The following is a 25,623-nucleotide window of genomic DNA, read 5'->3' as shown; positions in this document are numbered from 1 at the left end:
AAATTTTAAGTTGTTTCACTTGAAAGGCCTGGAGTCCTAGAGATAGTTAAACATGAAATACATTTTCTACATTTTCCATTTCTTTATAAATGTATATATAAAACTATGAATATTTTAAAATTGACTTTTGCACCAACAGATATGCATTCAATATGAGGAGTGAACTGGGCAGCTGGGTTGTCATTGTGTATCAGTTAATGCAGTATTCAAGACTGAACTGTTACCTCAGGCCTGTCTGCGCTTTCGTGCCCCTGGGACCAAGGATTGGCAGCCCCTTCAGTGGCAGGACCTAGGTTGTGGGTTCCAGGGAGGAGTTGTTCAGCGAGAGTGCAAACCCTCTGCCTCAGAGCGTACTGCAGCTCCTGAAGACACAAACATTAGTGGAGCCACTGTGCCCTCTGCAGGCAGCACAGAGAAATACAGCACACCGGGATCACTCTTCCTCTGAGGGCTTCTTTATTTGTTATCATTTTGTGTCTTGTGCTATTAACGTTCTTGTCTGAGTTCCTGCAGAATGGTTATAAGGCAAAGTAATGAGCAAAACAATGAACAAAGAATGCATTTAAATCATTTCTAACATGAATGTCATCAGAAAAATTAAAAACAGTCAGAGTGTGCGTTGAGGGAAGAACAGCCATTCCAACAGGCCAGTATCAGTACAGTAGACTCAAACAAATTATGGCACCAAATGGGAGACAAGAGTAGAAAAGATTATTCTCACATCCAGCTTGTGTAACAGAGTTAGAAATAATCTCTATTATGAATTTCTACAAAAGTCATATGCTTGTCTCACATTGACATAGTTTTAGAGCCACTTGGTGGGTTAACGGTGCGGCTGCATAGATAGGGTTCTTGTGAAGCATGCTTTGCATTAGAAAAGTAATCTGGTTTTAAGAAAATATATCTAACTGTGTCTTAATAAGATATTACCGCTGATATTGAGCTTGATTTAACCAGTAACAAGTTACAAGTTTGAATAGCATCCCTGCAGATAAACAAGATTATTTTACTTATTTTCTCTGTTTAAGAGAAAGTAGTCTTGTTCCAATGTTATAACTGAAGCAGCAGTTTAGCTTTTTATTGTTTTGATCAAAAATGCTAAAAATGAGAATGCTTCTGGTGCCTTCATGTAAGACTAAGTCACTTATTTTTATTATGCTGTTTGAAGAAATTGTGTCTTATTGTAAGATTTTTTTTAAATTAATTAATTAATTAATCTTATGTTAAGGTACACATTCTTAAATTCAGCTCAATAAAATCACCAAGATACTTGTTTTAAGAAAGTCTATCTTAAATAACCTAGTTTTCATTGCTGGTAAGGGAGCACAACTTGCTTAAATGTTTGGCATTTCAGTAGCTAGATTTTTTATGTGACTTTTAAGAATTCTAGCCAAACTAAATTGACTTACCCCATTGGCAGATTGTTTGCTCAATACAAGAAAATGTGATTATATTTAAGAATATTTGGCTTGTTTCAGAAAGGCTGTTTTTGTAGTGCATGCATACAGAGTAACACTTTTGGCTGCATGTTGAGCTAATGCTAGCTGGCTAACCATGCACTTGCTCCCGGCTGTAATGTTTCTAGTAATTATTTCAGATAGTAACTTTTCTACTCTTTGTTACACATATCTTGATGCTTGCAGTTGCATAACCCACTGTTGATGACCACTGCATGCTGCAGATTATTATACCAGCTCCAGAATACAGAGAGAACCAGAACCGTGCTGTCCTTCCTGCACCATAGACATGAGGGGACACATCCACTATAAAGTCCACAGATAGACACCAACCGTTACGCTTGCTGTTCCCAGTTGGGTACAATAGTGAACCCTACTTCTTTGTTACCATCACACTTAGTGAATCTGAAGAGGTAGTATATGAAGGTGACACTGAGGTAAGAGATTGGTGCCTGTTGTTAGAAGGGAAGAAGGAGCAGTTTATTGGTGAGAGATGCAGATACCTGTGAGGTGAGCTGGTACTGCAGCTGTTCCAGAGCAGACAGTCGGTCATGTTGCTCTCCTAGTTTTTCTGTGGAGGAATCTCTTTCTGGTTCCACTGCTTCTGTTAGACACACAGAGTTCTGAGGGACTGCAGGTGCTCATGATTACTACTGTTCCTGCTCCTCCACCCTCCAGATGGTAACTAGCCATATTGGCATCGTGTTTCGGTACCTGACCCAAAGAGAAGGCAGACATCACTACGGCCGATGTGTTCAAAACCTAGCAACTCACAGCAAAACAATGTAGATGGATAAATAGCGCTGATTTTGGGGTGAACTGTCCCTTTTACATCCCCCTACGGAAGTGAGTTTTTAAGACCACAAATCTTTTGTTTTATTATCATTATATTTTGGGCTATTACTGCGTTTTTTAGAGAGTAACAGCTGCAGAGTGACGGGAAAGCGGGGTGAGAGAGGGTGGTGACATGCACTACCTGCTCTTAAGCGTAATGTGTGTGTGTGTGTGTGTGGTGAGTGTGTTTGTTATTGTACCCTCCAGTCCAGCAGTGGTGATCTGTGCACGGAGGCGGTTGCCCATCTCTATCAGCTGCTGTTTCTCTCTGCTCAGCCGGGCGATGCAGGACGCTGCCTGCTTCAGCCTGGTGTGCAGGAGACGAGGGTTGCTTTTAGCACCCTGGACATCTTCAAACAGACCAACTGACATCTGACCTGAGGCCTGCTGCTGCTGCAAATACAGGTTCTCCTCTCGGAGCTGTGCATTCTGGAAGGAATATGAGATTAGAGTTGAAGGAAGGGGGTTGCTGCAGCAGCTTACACAATATCTTCCCAACATCTCACACATCTGACCCAACTGGTAAAACTACCATTTTTGCTGTGGCAATGTTACACAGCACTGAGATACAATAAAGGTCATTAATTATCTTGCCCACTTTCGACATTTATGTGTCGATGGTGGGAAACTGTCTCAGTCATGGGGCAGCACTAAAGACATCAGTAGCTTTAACTGGTCCAGGTAACTGGTTTACTGATTACCTTTTGTACCTGTTCTATGACGTGTGTCACTCTGGCCTCCAGCCTCATCAAAGCAGAGGTGTTAGCACGATTCTCCAAACAAAGACCACCTGAGGATCCATACCACATAGAGGAGAAAAAGACAAATTAGGACAAAGTTTCCACAAAATGCCATTTTTAAATACAAATAACATTTCAACCGAGATACAGATTTCAGTTCATAGGTGGAAATAAATGATCACCTTGCTTAAGTCCCTGGTACTGTAGGCGTGTGTTGTGTGGAACTGTGGGTAGCAGGTCCTCTGGAGCCAGGCTTGGGAGTCCTATAGGCCCTTCTAGCTTCTCCTCGAGGTGCCTGCATCGAGCCTTTAGTTGGGACACCTCCTGCTCCAGAGCCTGAGTGTAGTCTGGGCCACCAAGATATTTGCATGCTAGGCCGGTCTTAAGTTTGATCTTAGATTATTCTAATGCAAGTTACACAGTTCTACAAGAATAAAGACTGACTTATTTTAATGAAAATCATCAACCATATTTGTGTAAAAGAGTGCTGTCCACACCTGCTGGGTTGATGGTGGAGGAAATGTCAGCGGATTGGGCCGGTGGTCCAGTCTGAGTGTCAGCTTTAGGCGTAAAGGAGGTGGTGGCAGGGCCTCCTTGATGCCGAACTGGCTGAAGAGAGGAGGCCTGTGGCTGGGGCTGGGGTAGGAGACGGCTGAGGCCCTCCATGTCCTTCCTCATCTGGGTAACCACAGCCCGCAGGGTGCTGTTCTGCTCCTGCAGGCGACGGATCTCTTCTGATGCTAGAGAATCGACCTTTGGTGTGAAACCCTGTGGATAGATAGTAGTGTACTGTATGCATCTTCTTTTTGTAATATATCACTTAAACTTTACTGCAAGCACGGCATTCATTGGAGGATAATTTGTGGCTCTTTGTTTTGCCCCAAATGGTTGGTAAAGTTACTTTACCAAGAACTCACCACTCAGCACCACAACACAAGACAAAAGAGCCTACTGTATTTTCCACACAATTTTACCTTTCTGTTTTCTGCAGTTTTCGCCTGATTTTTTTTCCTGACTTGTGGCTCACAGTAGCTCCAGTGTGATATAACTGAAGCGGTTAGCAGCAGTAGAAAGTAACTAACAACATTTATTCAAGAACTATTCTTCAGTAAAATTTTGATACATATATATGTCAGTGCTGTAGTGCTCCAGGACAGTTTTTTCTATTGTCTAAGACTTGCCTTGGACAAAAACCAATGATGGAGCATGCTTGAGAAACGGGTATTGGTTTAATTCAAAATCCACTGACATTAGCTGTCTGGTAACCAAGGTTACCATGGACAATCCATGTAATTTGCAATCGTAGGCCTGACTGCTAAAACTATTCTTCTTTTTCTGTCTCTGTCTCTGGCTTGTCTTGGGCTAAATATTGACTACAGCACATATGTTACTTAATACTACTGCACTAAATTTCAGATGGAATTGTATTTTTTACCCCACTACACTTATTTCACAAACATAGTTATTGGTTACAGATTAAACATTTTCATGAAAATCATAACCACTTTCAGTTAGCTCCCACCATCAAGTCACAAATTTTAAAATATCGATATTTCAGCAAAGAAGATGACAGCAGCATAACGTCTCAAAGCTACTGGCCCAACACAGGGCGGAGCATGGCAGGGACTTCCTCTTTCCAAACTCTAGACACTAAACTTGACCAGATTCAAACCACAGTTTCTGGCCAGGAACAATTTAGGTTTGTTACACAGAACCATCTGAGTTCTGTTTGAAAGAAGGGCAGGCAAAAATACTTGGCAGGGGATTGGATGAACCCTCATCCCATGTCACGGCTGAATTTCAACCAGTCAGAAAATGGTGCCAACCTGCCCTATTCAGGACTAATTCAGGACTTGTCCAGAGTCAGGACACATCACTGCAGACCCATCACACCCTGGACACAACACGTTCCAACTTCTCCCCTCTGGTAGAGCACTCACTGTATGCCAAAAACAACCAGATACATGATACACATCTGAGAATGAATGGACATGGATAGTACTTTCATTATTAATGTTTTCTTTGGCATTCCTGCTAATGTGCACAGCTGTGAGAACATCTGTATGACGTTTGTACTTTAAAATGGTCACTTCAGTTCTGTTCTTATTGAAATGTGGTGGATTAGCTGTAACATTATATTTAGTATTGTATAGTTTGAACATGGCTGATATAATGTTTGAACATTCTCACAGAAATTTGGAACATGCAGCCTAACATCTTTGAATAACAAGTCACCAAATATATCATGCCTCGCTATGTAGAGCCTCATTCCAGGAATTTAGCCTAAGTATTTTTTTTGTCATTTGAGAAGGTTTACATGGACAGGACCTTGATATGTTTTTCCTCTTGGTGCCAATGGAGCTTTCAGAGGCTGCTATGTTGGGGAGTCACTGAGCCTGACTGAAAGGCCACCATACCTCTCAGGATGCTCCAAGAAAAGGCCAAAGGCCAAACACAGGACAGCATTGAACACACTCTGAGGGAACAGGGCAACAGCTGGATTACTAATACAACACCCCATGTAATATATGACTGTATGTTAGCCTGTAATAGGTTTGTTAGCCCTTATGAGAATAATAAAATGTCAAATCTGCCCAGCATTATTGGCTCAACGGTGGTCCATATCATCTGATAATACATTTTGAGAAAGATCATTTGCAGATATTCCACATGTTGTAGCTCTCTGATACTCAGATCCTGGGAAAAGGGGGAAAATACTGCAAGATTGGACAGTTGGATTTGTGCCAAAGCTAGTCATGGTTCTTTAGGGAATACAATCTGTGGCTAAAGGACCATTTGAGTGTCGGTATCATGGTAAGTAAACCTACATAGCAGAGAAATCGGAATAGGAAGTTCCACTCAAACAGAAGTATGTCCTGGTTATTTTTATGGGAAACGTGTCCAGGGAACAACTCTATTTCAGTGACCAGTATCACTGATGGGAACACACTGAACTGATCAACAAGATATGCACTAAATTGAGATGTCACAACATGTCTCATCTTACCCATGCAACAGATACCTCAGTTTACAGAGGTGACATGTTGGCCTGGGGATAGTGTAAGTCATGAAAAGGAAAGAATTTGTCCTCATTTCATTTTGTGGCAATCTGCCAAACAGAATATGAGCCTCAAATAAATGGTTGTCACCATCTGGGGGATATCCAAAACAGTTTTCACAGCAATCGGGTCAATTGTCAAGATTCCTTGATCTGGACTATTGACAGTCTTTACAGTCATTAGTGGGCAGAGCTTCTGGGTCTAAGAATTGAGGCCAATGCGGAGGCTAGTGTCCTTAATCTAATGTCATTTAAAGGTCCAGTGTGTAGGATTTAGTGCCATCTAGCACTGAAGTTGCATGTTGCAACTAACTGAACACTGCTTGCATCTGTATTGGACGACCTAGGCATGAGAATGGGCTGTAAAGTGTGTAGGAGAAACTACGGTGGCTGTGACACTTGAAAAATGCAAAAGGCCCTACCTATAGCCAGTCTGTCCGTTCCGGGCTACGGTAAAAGCATGGCGGATCAACATGACAGACTCCATAGAAGGCGACCCTCAGTGTCTTCAGGCTGAGAGGAGTCTTTTTTTAAAGTCTTCCTTTAACACCAGGAGGCTGTTCTCATCTGCTGAGGGGTTAAGTTTCCTTGTGGGCAAGCTCCCTAACCCGAGCAAATCAGTTCCACTCTATCTGAATTCCACACACAAGACAGGACATGCTGCTTATGCCAACCTGAACAGCTCTGTGTGGCACATAATTAAAATACTAAGTGTTCCAGCAGCCTCATAAATGTGTTAAATGAAATTAATTGAAAATGCCATAAGAAGGAGACGTGAACGTTAATATTTCAACTATAAAGGTAACATAATATTTAGAGGGTTTATGCCACTGAGCTGGACCACTTTACCTCCTTGGTTTGCTAACTGGCCATTTCCTCTATAAAATCAGATAAGCCATAGATGTGGTCACATCCCTGGGGAATGCAGATAGAGGAATGATGCACAAACAAGCAGACAGTGGACACAGTGAAGTCCACACACCACCGAATCCTGCTCATTGTGTGCGACTGGGACCAGTACAGTGTGTTTGTGTCCGTGCGGAGGACTAACAACAAGACAGAGCATGCCTGGTAGGTTTGCTTTGGTTAACAGGTCAGCACTTTTTAATGTTCTATTAGTCTGCACAGTGTAAGGTGGATGTATTCTCACCTGTATTGCCTGGTCTCTCTCCGTCTTAACAGAACGTAGTAAGACAGTCAACTCCTGCAGCTCTTGTTCTTTCTCCTTCAGCTCTGCTTTAGCCTGAGAGAGACCAACATAAAACCTCTATTAGTATCAACTACATCAGCCTGGGCCTTCAAACCAGTACAGAGACAGACGTGGTTCTATTTCTATCTCAGCACCCTAGACAAAGATCAATGCACTCACTGAATCATAACTGTGAGTACAGTGTCTATGGGCACTACAGCGTTTGTTCACATGCAGGAACGTATTTTCAGTCAGAAACAGTGACACTAGTAGTATATTTTCTATAGTTAAATCCAAAACTTGCAAGGAACTATGATGAGAGTAATAAACGGTATGATCCATGTGATTCAGGATATTTAAACCTAAAAGTTCAGCTGCTGCCAACTCACTCAAAAGTGTAAATGAAAAAAATCTTTTACATACAGGCTTATGTATGGGCTTTTGGCCTTTGTCTGGCAAAAAATGTGGCTAGGTGAGCTACCGGGCACCCCCTTACTGTGTGTTATTAACAATGCAACATGTTTCAGATACTGTAGATGTCCTGTCTGTCCTCAGAATCAGCAGCTGTCAGTACTTTCTCTGTTGAGCATTTGTATTTATCTCCTTACATTCACAAGTCAATAGTGAGTTATTTTCTTCTCTGTGAGATTCAGTTCCAACAAAATTAAAGGGGATTAAAACTGGATTTACAGTAGACAACAGAAATCAGTAGAAATTCTCTATAGCTGCACCTGTGGATGTGCAGATAACAACTTCACTTCTTACTACTGGATACTGTGTCAATTGTTTTACACTTGCCTGTTGTTTAGTTGGTTTTGGACTATTTAAAGTGAGAAAATTTGCTATTTTATGTTATTTACCATTAATTAGCTACAGCCAGTTATGTTGAGCAGCTCCTCTTCACTTTTAGCCGAAGTAAAGGTGCACAGTCACATCAGGATGCTTATGTAGACAACCATAAATATGTTTATCCTTCACATTTGCATATTTGCAAACTTTTCTTTTCTTGATCAGATTTCATCAGGATTAGATTTTCATTGGCTCCATTTCAAAACTGTTCCTTCAAATGCAATAGGAAGATAGGCAAACCTTGCAAACACACTAGAATGACACACAAACAGCGACTCCATCGAGGTATCCGTATAGGTTTTATGAAAATCAGTTGCTGAAGTCTCAATGTTTATCTTTTTCAATACAAAGCAGCATTCACATTTAAAAACCTACAGTAGGCAAACCCTTCAATGAATGTGCGGCAGTAAATCCACATGCATTGTGCAGGGGGGGTTGTGTGATGTATGAGAGGCTGACCTGGTCTCTAGCATTGCTCAGGTCTTGTATTAGCTGCTCATTAGCAAGGTAGAGTTCAGCCTTCAGGTCCTCACAGCGTCTCTGCCACTCCAGTTCCACCTGGACTCTCTTCTGCTCTAAGGCCCTCTCTCTCTTCAGACCAGCACTCAGCTGCTGCTTGTACCTGACAACACACATAGAGGACATTTCATAAATCATAGCAACGACTCAGACTAGGTCATATAATTCATGTCTTTAAAGCTACATAATCATCATAATGCTTACCCCCCTCTTCACCGTAACCTCTGTGTTCTCCTGAGGATAAAGGTACTAAATCACTGTGTTTTACCCATCCTTTCCTCCATCTCTTTCTTCTTCATTTCTTAATATCTACCACAATATTCCTGCTGTCTTCTTACCCCTCCATCTCCTCCTTGATCCTGTCCAGCTCAGTCTTAAGTTTGGTTTCTCTCTCCTGCAGGGTAATGACCTCTGTATCCTTGACAACCATCTCACTGGAGACCTGACTGATGTACTTGTCCCATCCAGTCCGGGTGGTTTCTACCTCTGTGTGAAGCCTTTGAAACACGCACACACACATGCATGCACACACACAGGATCAACTGGTCACTGGTTACATCAGCACAGGTCATAGATGCTGGTGTCTGTACACATTAAATTAGCAGCCACATACATTACACACACTGTATATAAAATACACACAGAATCATACCATCTAAAGCTCCACAGATATCAGGTTTGTTAATGCCAATATGATGATTTTTGGCTTTTTTGTGGGATCTTTTTTTCATGAGTGTCTGTCTCACCTCTGGATTGTCTTATCTTTCTGTTCCATGGCATCCTGCTGGGTTCTCTGTGAACAGTGTACTTGTGCAGCCAGAACTTCCATATCCTCCTGTAGTTTGACAATGCGTTTCTTAGCCTTCTGCAGCTCCTCTGTGTGGGCCTGACACCGAACCTCCAGCTGCGCATCACGCTCCTTCAGAGCCTGCACCACAGCCTCATATCTTAACAGAAATAGACGGACAAGACATTAGGGGACATTTAGAGGACTTATGCTCAGCTTCATGCACAGCTGACTTGACTTTAATGCCCAAGGTGACAAGAATGAACAGTTATTACCCCTACAGCTGAATGAAAGGTTGCTGAACGACTTAAGCCTTTCAATTTATGTTGGGCCACCACAGATTTCATAAAATTAAATAGGTTACCATTGACATTTGCTGATGTTCTAGTCTGATATTTTATTTTTTTCTATATCTCTACCAAATCCATCACCCCGGCCACCCACTCCACTGTCTCCAATTGCCTCACCGACATCAAATCCTGGATGCATTCCAACTTCCTCAAACTCAACTGTGACAAATCAGACCTTATCATTATCGGCCCCAAATCCCTCACCAAAACCACAGACAGTTTCCACCTCACCACTGACAACTCCACCCTGTCTCCATCCCCCCACAGTCGCAACCTCGGAGTCATCTTTTACAATAACCTCTCCTTTGAACATCACATAAACCAAATCACCAGAACTGCCTTCTTTCATCTCAAGAACATTGCCCGTATTCGCCCATCACTCTCCTTCTCTGCTGCTGAAACCCTCATTCACGCCTTCATCACCTCCAGAATCGACTACTGCAACAGCATCCTCTATGGCACACCATCCAAAAATAAGCTACAGTACATCCAAAACGCTGCACGTATGCTCACCAACACCCGCACCCGTGATCACATCACTCCCGTCCTCCAGAACCTCCACTGGCTCCCTGTTCCACAGCGCATTCAGTTCAAAATCCTCCTCCTTACACACAAAGCCCTCCATAACCAGGCTCCTTCCTACCTCACTGACCTGCTCCATCGCCACAACCCATCCCGCAGCCTCCGCTCATCTGACGCAAACCTTCTGACTCCTCCACCCCGGACCAAGCACCGAACCTGGGGCGACAGAGCGTTCTCTGTAGCTGCCCCCTCCCTCTGGAACTCTCTCCCCAAACACATCCGTGACTGTACCGACCCTCCAACATTCAAATCACTGACAAAAACACACCTTTTTAAAATTGCTTTTAATGTTTAGCTTAGTCTGATGTGTTTTTAATGTTTTACTATTTGATGTTGTTTTGCTGCCTTTATGTTTTTATGTAAAGTGTCTTTGAGTATTTAGAAAAGCGCTTATAAATAACATTTATTATTATTATTATTTTTATTTAACCTTTATTTATCCAGATAGGTTGATTGAGCAAAAATGTGTCTTTCACGGAAACACCCTGCAACAAGTAAAAGGTCAGATAGACACATTAATAAATTAGAGATCACATGTCCGACTAAACTAATTGCATGACACCTGAGTACTTACTGAATGTAACTCCGCCTGGGTGCTCTGAGGTCTTTGCACTCACTGCCGAATCAGGAGGTAGAAACCACTTATTATAAAAGACCAGCATGCACCCGCTGCTTATCTCCCTTTTGAACTCAGCCACAGGAAAAGAACAAGAGCCAGCTAGGCCTCTAGTTAATGGGGCTACAAAAATACTCATAGAACTGGAGTTACATCCAGGAACTACGCCCTCCAACAGGCTTCGCTATTGGTTACCACTGGCGGCAAAGGCCTGAGATCCATGCATACTACAACTGAGACCCACCTGCTGGATGAAAAGGAGTTAGGGCAGTGTGTAACATTTAGGAGGATCTATTTTATATATATATATATATATATATGTACACACACTACCAGTCAAAAGTTTGGACTCACCTTCTCATTTAATGGTTTTTCTTTACTATTTACATTGTAGATTCTCACTGAAGGCATCAAAACTATGAATGAACACATTTTTTAGTTATGAATTATCTAGTAAACAAAAAAGTGTGAAATAACTCTAAATATGTTTCATATTTTAGATTCCTCAAAGTAGCCACCCTTTGCTTTGTTTACAGCACTGCAAACCCTTGGCCTTCTCTTAATGAGCTTCATGATGTAGTCACCTGAAATGGTTTTCACTTCACAGGTGTGCCTTGTCAGGGTTCAGTTGTGGAATTTCTTGCCTTCTTAATGGGGTTGGGACCATCAGTTGTGTTGTGCAGAAGTCAGGTTGGTACACAGCTGACAGCCCTATTTGACAACTGTTAGAATTCATATTATGGCAAGAACTAATCAGCTAAGTAAAGAGAAACGACAGTCCATCATTACTTTAAGAACTGAAGGTCAGTCAGTCCGGAAAATTGCAAAAACTTTGAATGTGTCCCCAAGTGCAGTTGCAAAAACCATCAAGCGCTACGACGAAAACTGGCTCACATGAGGACCGCCCCAGGAAAGGAAGACCAAGAGTCACCTCTGCTGCTGAGGATAAGTTCATGCGTATCACCAGCCTCAGAAATCACAAGTTAACAGCACCTCAGATTAGAGCCCAGATGAATGCCACACAGAGTTCTAGTAGCAGACACATCTCTACATCAACTGCTCAGAGGAGACTGCGCGAATCAGGCCTTTATGGTCAAATAGCTGCTAAAAAAACACTACTAAGGAAAAGCAACAAGCAGAAGAGATTTGTTTGGGCCAAGAAACACAAGGAATGGACATTAGACCAAATTTTAGATTGTTGGTTCCACCCGCCATGTCTTTGTGCGACGCAGAAAAGGTGAACGGATGGTCTCTACATGCATGGTTCCCACCGTGAAGCATGGATGAGGAGGTGTGATGGTGTGGGGGTGCTTTGCTGGTGACACTGTTGGGGATTTATTCAAAATTGAAGGCACACTGAACCAGCATGGCTACCACAGCATCCTGCAGCATCATGCCATCCCATCCGGTTTACGTTTAGTTGGACCATCATTTATTTTTCAACAGGACAATGACCCTAAACACACCTCCAGGCTGTGGAAGGGCTATTTGACCAAGAAGGAGAGTGATGGAGTGCTGCGCCAGATGATCTGGCCTCCACAGTCACCTGACCTTAACCCAATCGAGATGGTTTGGGATGAGATGGACCGCAGAGTGAAGGCAAAAGGGCCAACAAGTGCTCAGCATCTCTGGGAACTCCTTCAATACTGTTGGAAAAACTTCCTCATGAAGCTCATCGAGAGAATGCCAAGAGTGTGCAAAGCAGTAATCAAAGCAAAGGGTGGCTATTTTGAAGAATCTAAAATATAAAACATATTTTGAGTTATTTCACACTTTTTTGTTTACTACATAATTCCATATGTGTTCATTCATAGTTTTGATGCCTTCAGTGAGAATCTACAATGTAAATAGTCATGAAAATAAAGAAAACCATTAAATGAGAAGGTGTGTCCAAACTTTTGACTGGTAGTATATATATATATATATATATATAGTATGTTTTCATTAGTGTATAATCACCTGAAAATAAAAATCATTGTGTTTTCATTACATTAGAATAAGCTGTTTTTATCTACAGAGGGAGTGGGTCTTCTTCTGGCAGAGTCTGCCATGTTGAACCACCATGTTTCTCCAGTAGCCCTTAACAGACAAACCAACAACTGGCTAAAGATAGGGCCTTGTTTGGAACAGGAGGATGAGATGAGGGTGTTGCAATCAGCAACTACATGTCTACATGGCACTAAATCCTACATATTGGTCCTTTAAGTGGCAAGGAAACTGGACAACAATCCACCTAGGGGTCCCTCAGTCAGCTGACCTAAGAAGACAAAGATTTCCCCCAAAAATGTCCCTTGTCAAGCAGACCTGCAGAGATGAAATACATCCTGCCAGAGGCAAGGACCCAGGTTGATGGCACTGTCCTAGCACCGACTCGTGAACCCACACCCAAAGCACCGAATACATGTCCTCGGAGTGGAGGAGGTTCATGCGTTTCTGTGGAACCATTGCATTGCATTGAGACTTAAGCTGCTCAGCTGCTTCCTCTCAGCCATTAAAGCATGAGGTAGTGTGAGGTAGGGGCGAGATGACAAAGAAACCCCAGCTTGAAAACGTGCTGTGGGTAGGTCTTAGAAACAGGCGAACAAGAAACTTATAGAGGACTATTAGGAGGGACATCTCAGCAAAACCAGAGGGTGACAAATGTTTTGATGAGTGCTGTGTCTGTACAAAAGGGGGATAAGTTAAAGAGATGAGCAGCAGGTGCGCTGGTTATTATAGTATGTAGTTAGCAGTGAGTGCAAGGATCTGTCTCAAAGAATATTTTTGATCAAAGCCAGAGGGAGCCAATAGAGAGGGGCTAAAGAGCAACAGGTTTCCTACCCCTGGTAGCACGTATGAAATAGAACTAGCTGAGTTAGACACTGAAATGAAATGTCCTCACCGTGGCAGGCAGCTGTGCCACAGTTAATCACTGTCTATAAAAGGTTAAAGTCACTGCTTAGTGCTCACTAACATGCAGGAGAGAGGGAGCAGCTGTGTGCAGCTTGCACTGTCATGATGCTGGTAAGATCTGGTTTTGCGTGGAAGTGATTCATGTATTGTATTTATGCACACGTGACGAATGATGACGGAGAAATAACATTCAAACACTAATAACTACGAAGGTTTGTCCTTCTGACAAACTGACATGATTATAAATAAAAGAAATTGGGAGGTGAAATGATTGCCACACTGCTGTCACAGCGAAGTCATGCACATGCATACACATGAAAAGGTTACATATATAAATAGCCAGTACTTAAGTGCATGTAAATGCACAAAGTGACATTCTGAGTACTGATGAACTAGTTTTGTGGAGACTGTTACAAACTGTGAATCTCCTCATCTCTCAAGTAAATTTCTGATACTAAACTAACGAAATTACAGCGGATCAGCTAGGCAGTGGGATGATATATAAATTTCATGTCACAATTACCTTGGTCAAAACAATATTATCACAATAATATAAAATATACTTCATACCTTTAAAATGGCACTAAAACATACTGGAATCACTTTACCTTACACACACAACAAGCATGTTTATTGAGACTGAGATGTCTACATGACTGTGAGTCACTATGTTTGTATTACCTAATACCTATTCTGAACTTCTTAAATCTTGCCCCTGACAAATACCCCCTATATTATAATATAAAACCTAAAACTAATAAAAACTAACCTGAAACAACCAAACACAGTCTGACACTATATAAAAAATAGTGTTACATGCTTCAGAAGTTAGAAAAAGCACAAACAACCACATCAAAAACTATAAAAACATGGTGTCTGGACACAGCCTTTTTATCCCTGCTGCTATTGGTGCTTTCCTTTGTAAATTTAAAGATTTGCTTATCTCTCTCTCTCAGCCGCTGAGAGCTCCATCAGTACCTACCTATGCCGGCAGCTGGCTCTGACTGGCTGGCTGAGAGGAGGTTATTAAGGACTCACTTCTTAATGTGGTTATCCTCCTCATTCTTCAGTTTGGTTTCCATACATTTCAGCTCATCCTCAAGCTCGTTCATTCTGAGACAGAGGACAGACACAAAACCATAAACACACGTAGTGCTGGGAAATATAGCTGAAACAAGTGTCAAGATAAAAATTTTTGTTTCAGTCAACTCTGATAATTATTGCTCATTTTTAATCTATGACCTATTTATATTAAAGACCAGGTAAAAAAGGTTGAATTTAATCACTTTTCTTTTAATGCTATTGTTTTGTAATACGGTATTGTTGCTGAGTACTCTCCACCTTGGACTGGCGGTGGCCTGTTTCTTGAGATGTAACCCACGGTATCAGAAATGGGGCAGACGCACAATGTAGTCACGGTTGCCTTTTAAATGATCCTGCCGACATAATGCACCCCCGTTGGCTGCCGCTCACATTGCAATTTAACAACAAGTAGAACTATTCAGAGGTTATTGGGGCTGTCCACTTCAACTCCACATACTGTTGTGTTGATGTAGCTTATTGTCAAAACGTTCGCTTTCTTCCAAGTCGACTATTAAACTAATAGCTCCACCAAAAACGTCACCACGGTGGGTCCGTTCAACTTGTCAGTTCTCAGCTCAACGTCCTGATATCAAACATCTGGAAACATTAAAACGGTAAATATATTTGTTTGTGTCACACCGAAGTGTCACTCCTTGGGGGGGGGTTCGAATGCCCCCACTGCTAAAAAAAAAATCCTAGAGGAAACACTGTAACCCCACACAGTACAGGAGCAGACCTGCAGTCCTTGTCAGCAGTGAGGTCTTTGATCTCCTGCTCTTTGTGTTGCAGCTGGGTTTCTATCTGCTGACAGAACTCCTTAGATACTTTGAGAGCCTCTGTGGCCTGGAGCTGAGCCTGGTAGTGAACTTCAGTCTCTTTAGACAGCTGCTTCACCTGGACGGGGACACACACACACAAACACAAATGCAGCAACAAAAAATGATAAAAACATGGAGGTGTGAAGCAGTTTGTGAGATCGCAAGAGAATCCATCCATGCAGGCTTCAAGCTATGTGCCTGTGTCCAACCACAGTGGTTTACAGCAATCAGCGTCCTTTGAGGAACTACTGGCAGCTACGGCGTGATTTAATGCTAGGTGTGTGCAACGACATGCGTGAGAAGTGACTGTTGACTCTAAAACAACAATGGCGGCTGCTAAAGTGGTTAGCGTAGATGCTGCTAGCATCAATTATATTAGAATTTACTTGTGGTTCCTATAGTCTCTAAAAGTAGAACAGGAGCCAGAGCCTTCAGTTACCAAGCTCCTCTCCTGTGGAACCAGCTTCCAGTTGTGGTTCAGGAGGCAGACACCCTCACCACATTCAAGAGTAGGCTTAAGACATTCCTCTTTGATAAAGCTTATAGTTAGGGCTGGATCAGGTGAGTCCTGAACCATCCCTTAGTTATGCTGCTATAGGCATAGACTATCGGGGGATTTCCCATGATGCACTGAGCTCCTCTCATCCTCTCCGTCTCTTTCTGCACACATTTATGTCCCATTAGCATGTTACTAACTTCACTTCTTCCCCGGAGTTCATGTGCTTTCTAGTTTTGCAGGTTCTCATGGATCCTGGTGGAGCCTCCTGCCATGGTCCTGCTTGACTCCCACTGCTAATATCACTGATATTAGTGTTATTATTATTATTATTATTATTATTATTATTCAGGAGGGGAAGATGGGCAGTGACTTGGCCACCACTGCCGACCCACCATCGGGAGGGTGTTGTGGATGAGGGTCGAAACAGCCAATGAACGATGGGTACCACCTGATGACATCAACCCCTCCAGGTCAAGGCTACATTCTCTTAAGGTGAATGAAGATGAGAAGCATCTTCGGATGTATTTGTAATTGATTAATATTATTATTACTAGTTACTATTATTACTATAGTCACTGCTCATTGTCCCCCATCGTTGTTGTTGTCGTCGTCATCATCTTCTTCATGTTCATCATCATCATCAGTCACTACTATTAGTGTAGTTGTTGCCACTGCTGTTGCGGTGCACCTTTGTCGTTATCATTTTTCTCTCTCTCTTTTTCTTTCTCTCTCTTTTCTCATTAAGAGTTTGACTACGTTACATGTTTTGTTTATCTGATTGGAGTTTGGATTGAAGTTTGCCCGCGATAGATGGTGATAGACAGATGTTTCCTCCAATCAGCTGCTGAGTATTTTTTGAAAGTGCCTTCCCTTTTTTCCAGTTTCCAACTACGACTTCCCAGATGGTTCTGTGTATCTAACCACCTGGCGTAGTCAGATTACCTTTTACTCTCCTCACCTTGAGATCATGAGACAGCACCACAGCACGCATCTCATCCATTTTCAAGTTGAACTCATGTTCCTGCTGTCTAAGCTCACTGTCGAAAGCTGCCGTCATCTCCTGTTGGCCAAAAGAGTGATTAGAGATGTTGTGTTTAGAATAACATTATTACATTTATTGTGAGATGTATGCATAGCTGCTATAACTAAACAAAAACTAAAATCACTACTAGCCTCCACTTTGTATGTGTGGTGCCAATTCAAGCAGCTTGGTTGCTATACAGTGCAAACTTATATTACAGCACAAATAAAGAAGAGATCACTGCTCTCTAGTATAAACATTGTTCAGCATTTACAAAGCAATAGCAGATAGTGGATTGAGTGAAGGCTGGTGGAAATTAAGACAAACAGAGAAAGTATAAATCCTCTTCTGTCAGGAGGAATCACAATGCATAAGAAATAGTCTTACATCTGAAAAAGCAGAAAGCAGTTTATTTGTCGACAAGTAAGCTATTAAAATTTAAAAAATACTGAAAAGTAGAATGAATTTCTTTAGGGCCGAAGGATGGTGGATACGAAGTAAAGAAAGACAGAGAGTGGGGCGCCCTGTTAGCTCAGTTGGTAGAGCTGGCGACCCATATACGGGGTTGCTGCAGTGGCCCGGGTTTGAGTCCGACCTGCGGCCCTTTGCTGTGTGTCATCCCCTCTCTCTCCACCCACCCTTCCTGTCTCTCTACAGCTGTCTCTATAAAAATAAAGACAACAAAATGCAAAAAAAATAACTAAATAATAATAATAATATAATAAAAAAAAAAGAAAGACAGAGAGCAAGAGAGGAGTCAAGTCTCAATGAACACTGAAAACCTGAGATTAAGCCCAAAAGTTTTACAGTTTGACTTTGATTTGCTGACTTTAACCTCTGTAAACAGTGTCCAGATCAGAAAAGAAAAAACACTCCTCAGATTTTGAATCACTTTGTAATTATAATATTCTTCTAAAAAGACACAAGGTTTGAACCAGTAACTGAGAGTGCTCTTTTTAGTAAATATGTCCATACACATTTTCTTAAATTTTGTATCAGGTTTATATTAAGGTTGGGATGGTGGATTAATGATGAAAAAGTTTACATACCATTCCTTATTTTGTTAGACTGGCATTATATATATATATAAATATTATATATATATATTGTAATTTCTTATTTTCTACATTGATACAGCTAAAGGTCCGTTGTGTAACATTTAGGAGGATCTATGGTCAGAAATTGAATATAATATTCATAGGTATGTTTTCATTACTGTATAATCATCTGAAAATAGGAATCATTGTGTTTTTGTTACCTTATAGTAACACAATGGTTGGATGCAAGGGGTTGCAACGCTTCCCAGCATTGGACACTTGTAGTCACAAAAGGCTACATCCTCCTATAACCACGCAAACACTTCCTGCCTGCATCTGATTGGAAAAACACTTCCTGCTCCAGGATTTCAAAATGGACTAACATGACAGCCCGTTTGGAAACTTTCATTTATATTACAAAAATAGTTCACCGAAATGTTTTTCTGAAAACATTTAAGTGAGAAATATGCCATAGATATTGAGTCTGTCTTTATTTATAATGTTTTTCATACGTTTTAGAGGGGATGAGTCGTGCTGCTGGATGCCCCTGATTTGCATATAGTATATAGCAAGGGGAGGGTGATAATGAATCTTTTACACTGTTACTTGATGAGTGTCAAATACAGAAGATACCCAGAGCCAACACTAGCCTAAATGTTTCATCCTCTCATATCATTTATCACTTAGTGTTAGCACCTGCTCATTTTCCCTGACAGACTGCAGTAAGTGGGGATACAAACATACACACACACTTGGACATGCACCGTGTGCATGATAACAAAACCAGCCAATTCAGTGTAACAGACAGCAGTCAGAGTCAGAGATTGAGTGCTCTTTTGTCTGGGTTCATCCTAAAAGGTCTGCAGCTGGTCCCTTCTAAATGTTTGGCTGCTCTACCAGCCACGGGACAGCGCTAAGAGCAGGGGGTGGTAACACAAGACGTAGTACATTTTACTGTGCAGATTTGCTTTGTAGCACAGCTGCGCATATGTGTCAGTAGCTCAATGTGCTTTACACTGTGTCCTATTAATATATTCTTTATTTTGGGCGCAGCTAGCAGAGGCCATACTGGTTTTATTCACAACAGTTAACAATAGATATTTACATGTCACACATTATATAAAGACATCAGACAAAACAACTTCACACCTTCAGAGGAATAAAAGTATGTGTGTTCACCTGTCTCTGTAGGGTCAGCTCTCCTTCTAGCTCTTGTATCTTGTGCTGCAAATCCCATTTCATCCTCTCATACTCCTCCGTTTGCCTTTGAATTTCACCAGCCATGGAGCTACCATCAAGCCACATAAAAAAAAAAACACACACACACACACACACACACACACACACACACACACTCTAACAATTAGAGTACCGTACCACTGATTAAGTTAAAAAAAAGTTCAATATTAAGTAGGGATGCACCATATGGATATTTTTTCAGACGATACAATAACCCATAGTTGGGTGTCACTGAGAAGATAACTGATCATTTAAAATTTTTGTATTTTAAAAAGAAGTTCATACTAATACACCTGAGGGTAAGAAAGGCTAAGATGTATTCAATATTCCATTGCTCTGAGCTAGCCAAAACTAACAGACATCACTATTTTCTTCAAATGTTCATTTATTTTTTCGTTAAAGTTCATCAAAAAGAATATTTTGGCTTTCATAGAACATAAAGCCTATTAAATGTTTTGCATACAAATTCAAAATAAATTAAAGCTGCAAGCAGCGTTGGGCGGGACCTCGCACTCCACGCAACTCAGGGCGTGCTGCAGCCACGTCACGTGCCATTGTTACACGTGCGGACCAAAACATGAAATTTCACGTAAATCAGCTCAAAATTGCCACGCAGCGCTTACTTCCTTCTGCCAGTAGGTGGCGCTATCACTATGTCTTAATATTGTCATGTAGACAAATTCAGGGCGGGACTGATATAACACACGTGAAGTTTCATTGAGATTGGACCACGTACGCTGAAGTTATGAGGATGTGTTCAGGGCGAGACTGTTACAGTATATATGAAGTTTATTGGAGATTGGACATTGCACACTGAAGTTATGAGTGCTGTTTTATGGCGAATCGGCTGAATTCGACAAGTCGTCACTTGCACTGTCATTTCACGTAACTCAGCTCAAAATCGCCACGCAGTGCTTACCTCCTGTTGCCAGTAGGTGGCGCTATCACTATGTCTGAATGTTGTCATGTAGACATGTTCAAGGCGAGAGTGTTATCAAACACATGAAGTTTCATTGAGATTGGACCATGTACGCTGAAGTTATCAGGACGTGTTCAGGGCAAAACTGTTTCAGAATATATGAAGTTTATTGGAGATTGGACAGTGCACACTGAAGTTATGAGCACTATTTTTTGGCGAAACTGCTGAAATCGACAAGTTGTCACTGGCACGCGGTTTGATGTACATTCACAAATAGCTCAACTTTTCAATCAGTTTGTATGACCACAGAATTCAAAGTGGCCAACTTTGACCTCACGCCACAGACACGCCGTTCAACGTACAGTCTCAAATAGCACAACTTTTAATCAGCACCATTTTTTGACTGTACTGACCAATTTTGAAGTAGATCCAATAAATTCCCTAGGAGGAGTTTGTTCAAATACAAGACGAAAAATTCACCGAAAATGCACACGGAATTCAAAATGGCCAACTTTGACGGCACGCCACGCCACGAGACGCCCTTCAACGTACATGCACAAATAGCACAACTTTTATTCAGCACCATTTTTTGACTGTACTCACAAATTTTGAAGCATATCCGATAAATTCCCTAGGAGGAGTTCGTTCAAATACAACGTGAAAAGTTCGCTGAAAGTGAAAATCAAAATCAAAATGGCCGACTTCCTGTGGGGTTTCGGGTATGGGTCCAAGAGGCTTTTTTGTACGTCCTGGTATGTTACACGTGCCTACCGAGTTTCGTACATATCGGTGAAACATGGCTGTTTTTTTTTCCTGTAGGGGGCGCTACAAACACGACAAACACGATTTTTGGTATGTGAGCTTCAGGCACCAGTCTACACGTGCCCTGTGAATTTCATATTCATAACTATTACGGTCTCCGCACAGTGATTTATCATGCCATCATGCCACCAGAGCGCCACCTAGTAGCGTATTTTTTTTTGTCCTTTTCAAGGTGAGCCTCAGGGAGCCATAGGCAATCATCGTACCAAGTTTCATTTTAATCACACGTGCCGTTGCAGAGATATAAACTTCTTCATTTTAAAGAGCGCCACCTAGTGGCAATGACCTGAAATTGTGCACGATGCCTAAGAAAGTAACTATGGAACCAAGTTTGGTGACAATCGGACATAGCAATGTGGAGAAATGGTCCACTTCCTTATTTGACGAAAAATCCACAGGAAGTGTTAACCACATTATGTTTTCTCCCACACCCACCCACAGTGGAATCTAGACACGCAGATTTCAGGTGGGCGATACTCCAACATTGCACCGTTCTTTAACAATGTTCACTAGGTGGAAGGAGAAAGGTTTTTCCAAAGCCTATGGGGCCCCAATGACAAATGCACAAAAACCTTAAGTCCTCACCATCAATTGAGAAAGAACGAACAAGGTTTTATCTGAGGATGTAACAGTGGCACTGGAGTTGTTCAACATGAAATTAATAAATAATACACTGTGACTAAATTGTGAATAGTCTGGCATGACAGACAAAAGAAGTTGTGATTATTATGCTATCATTTTAAAATAAGATGACCATCAGGGGAAAATTATGTTGTTAAATAACAGAATATGTTGAAATACAAACGGTGAGAATTAACTCTTATCTTAAGTTAGCTAATGTTAGCAAAACACTAGCTAACTAGGTAGCTAGCTAATATTTTATTGATCCCTGGGGGGAAAAACACAATGTTAAAGAATAGAAATATTAATTATATTACACAATATATATAGAAATAGAAAATGTATAAAATATATATACACACATACATACATACATTCAAATATATATATACATATAAGTAAAAACTAAAAATAGAAATATAATAAGAGCCTAAGTACTTATCTTATATTAATTTAATAATACATAATGTAACTAGAAGTAGCTAGCTGACAGAGTTTCTGGCTTTTTTGCTCATCTCTTATTGGAGCACAGAGCAAAAAGGGGTGGGACTTAGGAAGGGTCAATTATATTACATATTTTCTAACTAGCGAACTACCTATAGTATTTCCAGCCAAACTTGCCTTAGATACCAAAGCATTTGTCAAACTCATGGCTTATTCCCAGGGGTTAAATAGTGATTTGTAAAGTAGGAAGATGCTACTCTCTTACAAACATCCAGCAGACCTGGGTTCACCTGACGGGAGGCCCTACTCGTGTCTGCAGCAAGCTATGCCTCCAACATTGTTTATGTTGTCTGTTTTTCACTGTCCTTCCACTGTAGGTTTCGACAAGATGGTAGCACAATAACAACAAACTTTACATTTTGTTCCTGGATTCTGTGGGTGCAGACCAAACTGTCCATATGAGCCACACCCATTTGTGTCTGGATCGATTTTGTGCCATTTAGATTTTTGTCCAAATGTTTTTTTCTGAATGGGCACGCCCCCCAACTACTGCACTAGTTGTTTAATTTAAAACAAAAAAAACACTGGATATGACTATGGCAGTAATTTGTTACTGTGTGGTGGGTTCACCCACCTTACTCTCACATTTCAATATTACAATAGTAAATTCAGAATGGGCTCACATTAATCACTGCTGTAATTGTTCTTTTGCATTTTTTGTTTCTTATTCTGAGTTTCTTCCTCCTGACTCACCGCTTGAGCTGATCCAGCTGCAGCCTGTGCTGAGCAGCACTGTGCTGACTTTTACATTGCTCCTCCTGCCTCTCCTCAGTCTCTCTGGCTCTCTGCTCCTCCAGCTTGGCAACCTGCATGTGGAGCTGGTTCAGCTCTTCCTGCCTGCAAATGACAGCGGTATTTTAGTATTAGTCGATGGAGACAGTCATTGTGTCTGCAGGGGCCATTACTGTTCTCCTTGTGCCCAGACTATGGATTTAATATAATGTATTAACAAGGTGAACTCTGGTTCCACAAAGTCACCCTGCGTCATCTTATCAGCACAGTGCTTTATTCCATGTTGAGGTGTATAAGAACAATTAATCAACTGTACTCCGTAAAATCAACAAAGGAAGAGAGGAATTAAATGATCTGTTGATTTATCCATTTGTCAGTGAACAGAAAATGTATCAAGGATCTGATAATTTATCAATAAAAAAAGATGAATGAAGTGCATTTCACATTAAACCAATGACACTTTCCAAGCAAAAAGAACAATATAAAACTTGCTGAATAAATAAAAAGCTTGTTAATAGTTACCTGCATTTCTCCATACTGAATTCACTATTTCAAACTTCTTCACACAGAACTCTCACCAACTCAGCACAACAGTTAATCTCACATCCACAATCAGAATCAGAATCAGATTTATTGCCAGGTAGGTTTTTACACATTCTAGGAATTTGTCTTGGTGCAATGGTGCTTAGAAAATATAATCACACAAAAAAATAAAAAGATAAATATATATAAATCACACAAAAATATACAAGTCACACAAAAATCACACAAGAATAAAGTACTTTTTAAAAAAATATATAGATAAATAAAGATAAGAAAGATAAGAAAATATAGGAAAACTGTACAGAAGACGGGAGTGCATTGATGTAATACTACATACTGTATATACAGGGTGGGTATGAGAGTCAGTGACAGTGGGGGGTCCGGGCCTTGTTAATAAGGCCAGCTGCAGACGGGAAGAAACTGTTTTTGTGGCGAGAGGTTTTGGTCCTGACCACAGCCTCCTGCCAGAGGGGAGAAGGTCAAAGAGTTTGTGGCCGGGGTGGGAGGGGTCAGCCACAATCTTGCCTAGTCCGACTGCTTTTCTGCCGACGGTCGGCTGTCGGGTTTGTGTGTCCTGGCCTTTATCTGTCTGAGCCCCTTCCAGACAGAACCAGAGTCATTAGCTAAGAACTGATGTTTGAGTTTCTCTGAGTACTATTGTTTAACTTCTCTCACTGCCTTCCTAAACTTGTACTTAGACTCCTTAAACTTGTCCCTGTCTCCACTCCTAAACGCTTGCTCCTTCTGCAGCCGTAACTGTCTGAGCTGTCTGATGCTATGATCTACACATCAGTCATTCTACTATAACAGAAAGAAATGTCCTTTAACAAGACTACCCTTGCTCCTAACAAGAATCCCCCTAACACAGTGACCTATGTGGAAGACTTGGAAACAACTGAATAAAGGGTATAACGTATTTTTTTTCCTAAATGGACATTATCATATGTTGATGATACATACAGGGCAGCTGTGGCTCAGAGGCAGAGCGGGTCGTTCCTTAATTGACTCCTGGTGCCACTTGTCGAAGTATCCTAACTTATGGTAGAAATATATTTTTGTATTTTGCTGCTTCCAACATCAGAGCTCACGTGCCTGAGCAGTCAAGGGACAACAACAGGCCACAAAACAAACAGACCTATTGTGTACAAACCTCAGTAATATTTTGTAATGTATGTAACGTTCAAGGCTGTTGTAAGTTCTGTGTTTTATTATTTTACTACCATTCAGATACTGAACCCCAAATTGCTCCCGATGCCGTGCATCGGTGTGTGAGTGTGTATGAATGAGTTAGTTTCTGTTCGATGGACTTTGCCATCACTGAGTGAATGTGTGTGAAAGGGTGAATGTGGCACGTAGTGTAAAAGCGCTTTGCGTGGTTGGAAGACTAGAAAGGCGCTATACAAGTACAGGTCCATTTACCATTTACCATTTACATACGTATGATTTCAGTGAATGTTTAAACATATAAATTAAGGACTATCATAGATGTATTGGCTAAATTTGATTACTATGTAAAGACAGATCTTATACAGTAGTTATACAAAATGTGGTGCTTTTATTTCTCCTGGAATATTTAGATGTGACAGCTCAATATAATGTTTGCAGTCACATGATTCCAATGATGCTCAAAATTCAGAATGAGGCAGGAAGTGAATGGCAGAATGGATGAGATTTCTTACTCATTGTGTCATCCTGTCAACGTGTGTGAAATCTGGATTCAGCCAATTCATTCTTAAAATATGGCAAAAAAACTATTTTGAGGTCATAACAGCCTTTGACCTTTGAGAACATGTCACCAATTCAGGGTCTGACCAACTGTAATCTCCCCTTCTGTTCCTGAGCGAAGGTGTTGAACAATGGGCAAAAAAGTGTTTTACCAGGACATTATGATTGACAAATACATTGCCCGACC

The 25,623-nt window shown here is 41.2% G+C and overlaps 1 protein-coding gene across 5 annotated transcripts in view; it reads right to left on the bottom strand.

The window, feature by feature from the left end:
* ccdc57 (coiled-coil domain containing 57) overlaps positions 1-25,623 on the bottom strand; it is a 33,782-nt gene that overhangs the window by 3,414 nt on the left and 4,745 nt on the right. The window contains exons 4-18 of one of the 5 annotated variants that reach the window (XM_051416771.1): positions 23,130-23,273; positions 19,511-19,619; positions 17,232-17,333; positions 15,693-15,850; positions 14,912-14,986; positions 9,393-9,593; positions 8,985-9,143; positions 8,587-8,749; positions 7,240-7,332; positions 3,529-3,799; positions 3,214-3,378; positions 2,993-3,081; positions 2,492-2,720; positions 1,961-2,058; positions 225-362 (exon numbers count right to left, since the gene is read on the bottom strand). In XM_051416771.1, the coding sequence (XP_051272731.1) occupies positions 225-362; positions 1,961-2,058; positions 2,492-2,720; positions 2,993-3,081; positions 3,214-3,378; positions 3,529-3,799; positions 7,240-7,332; positions 8,587-8,749; positions 8,985-9,143; positions 9,393-9,593; positions 14,912-14,986; positions 15,693-15,850; positions 17,232-17,333; positions 19,511-19,619; positions 23,130-23,273 (2,194 nt within the window). Of the gene's footprint in view, positions 1-224; positions 508-1,960; positions 2,062-2,491; positions 2,721-2,992; positions 3,082-3,213; positions 3,379-3,528; positions 3,800-7,239; positions 7,333-8,586; positions 8,750-8,984; positions 9,144-9,392; positions 9,594-14,911; positions 14,987-15,692; positions 15,851-17,231; positions 17,334-19,510; positions 19,620-23,129; positions 23,274-25,623 lie in introns of those variants that run through there. The other 4 variants (XM_051416772.1, XM_051416770.1, XM_051416774.1 and 1 more) reach the window with 4 other exon arrangements.

This window comes from Dicentrarchus labrax, unplaced genomic scaffold, assembly GCF_905237075.1.
Source record: "Dicentrarchus labrax unplaced genomic scaffold, dlabrax2021, whole genome shotgun sequence".
In the NCBI taxonomy this organism is placed as follows: domain Eukaryota; kingdom Metazoa; phylum Chordata; class Actinopteri; family Moronidae; genus Dicentrarchus; species Dicentrarchus labrax.
This window is presented reverse-complemented; position numbering and strand designations above follow the sequence as displayed.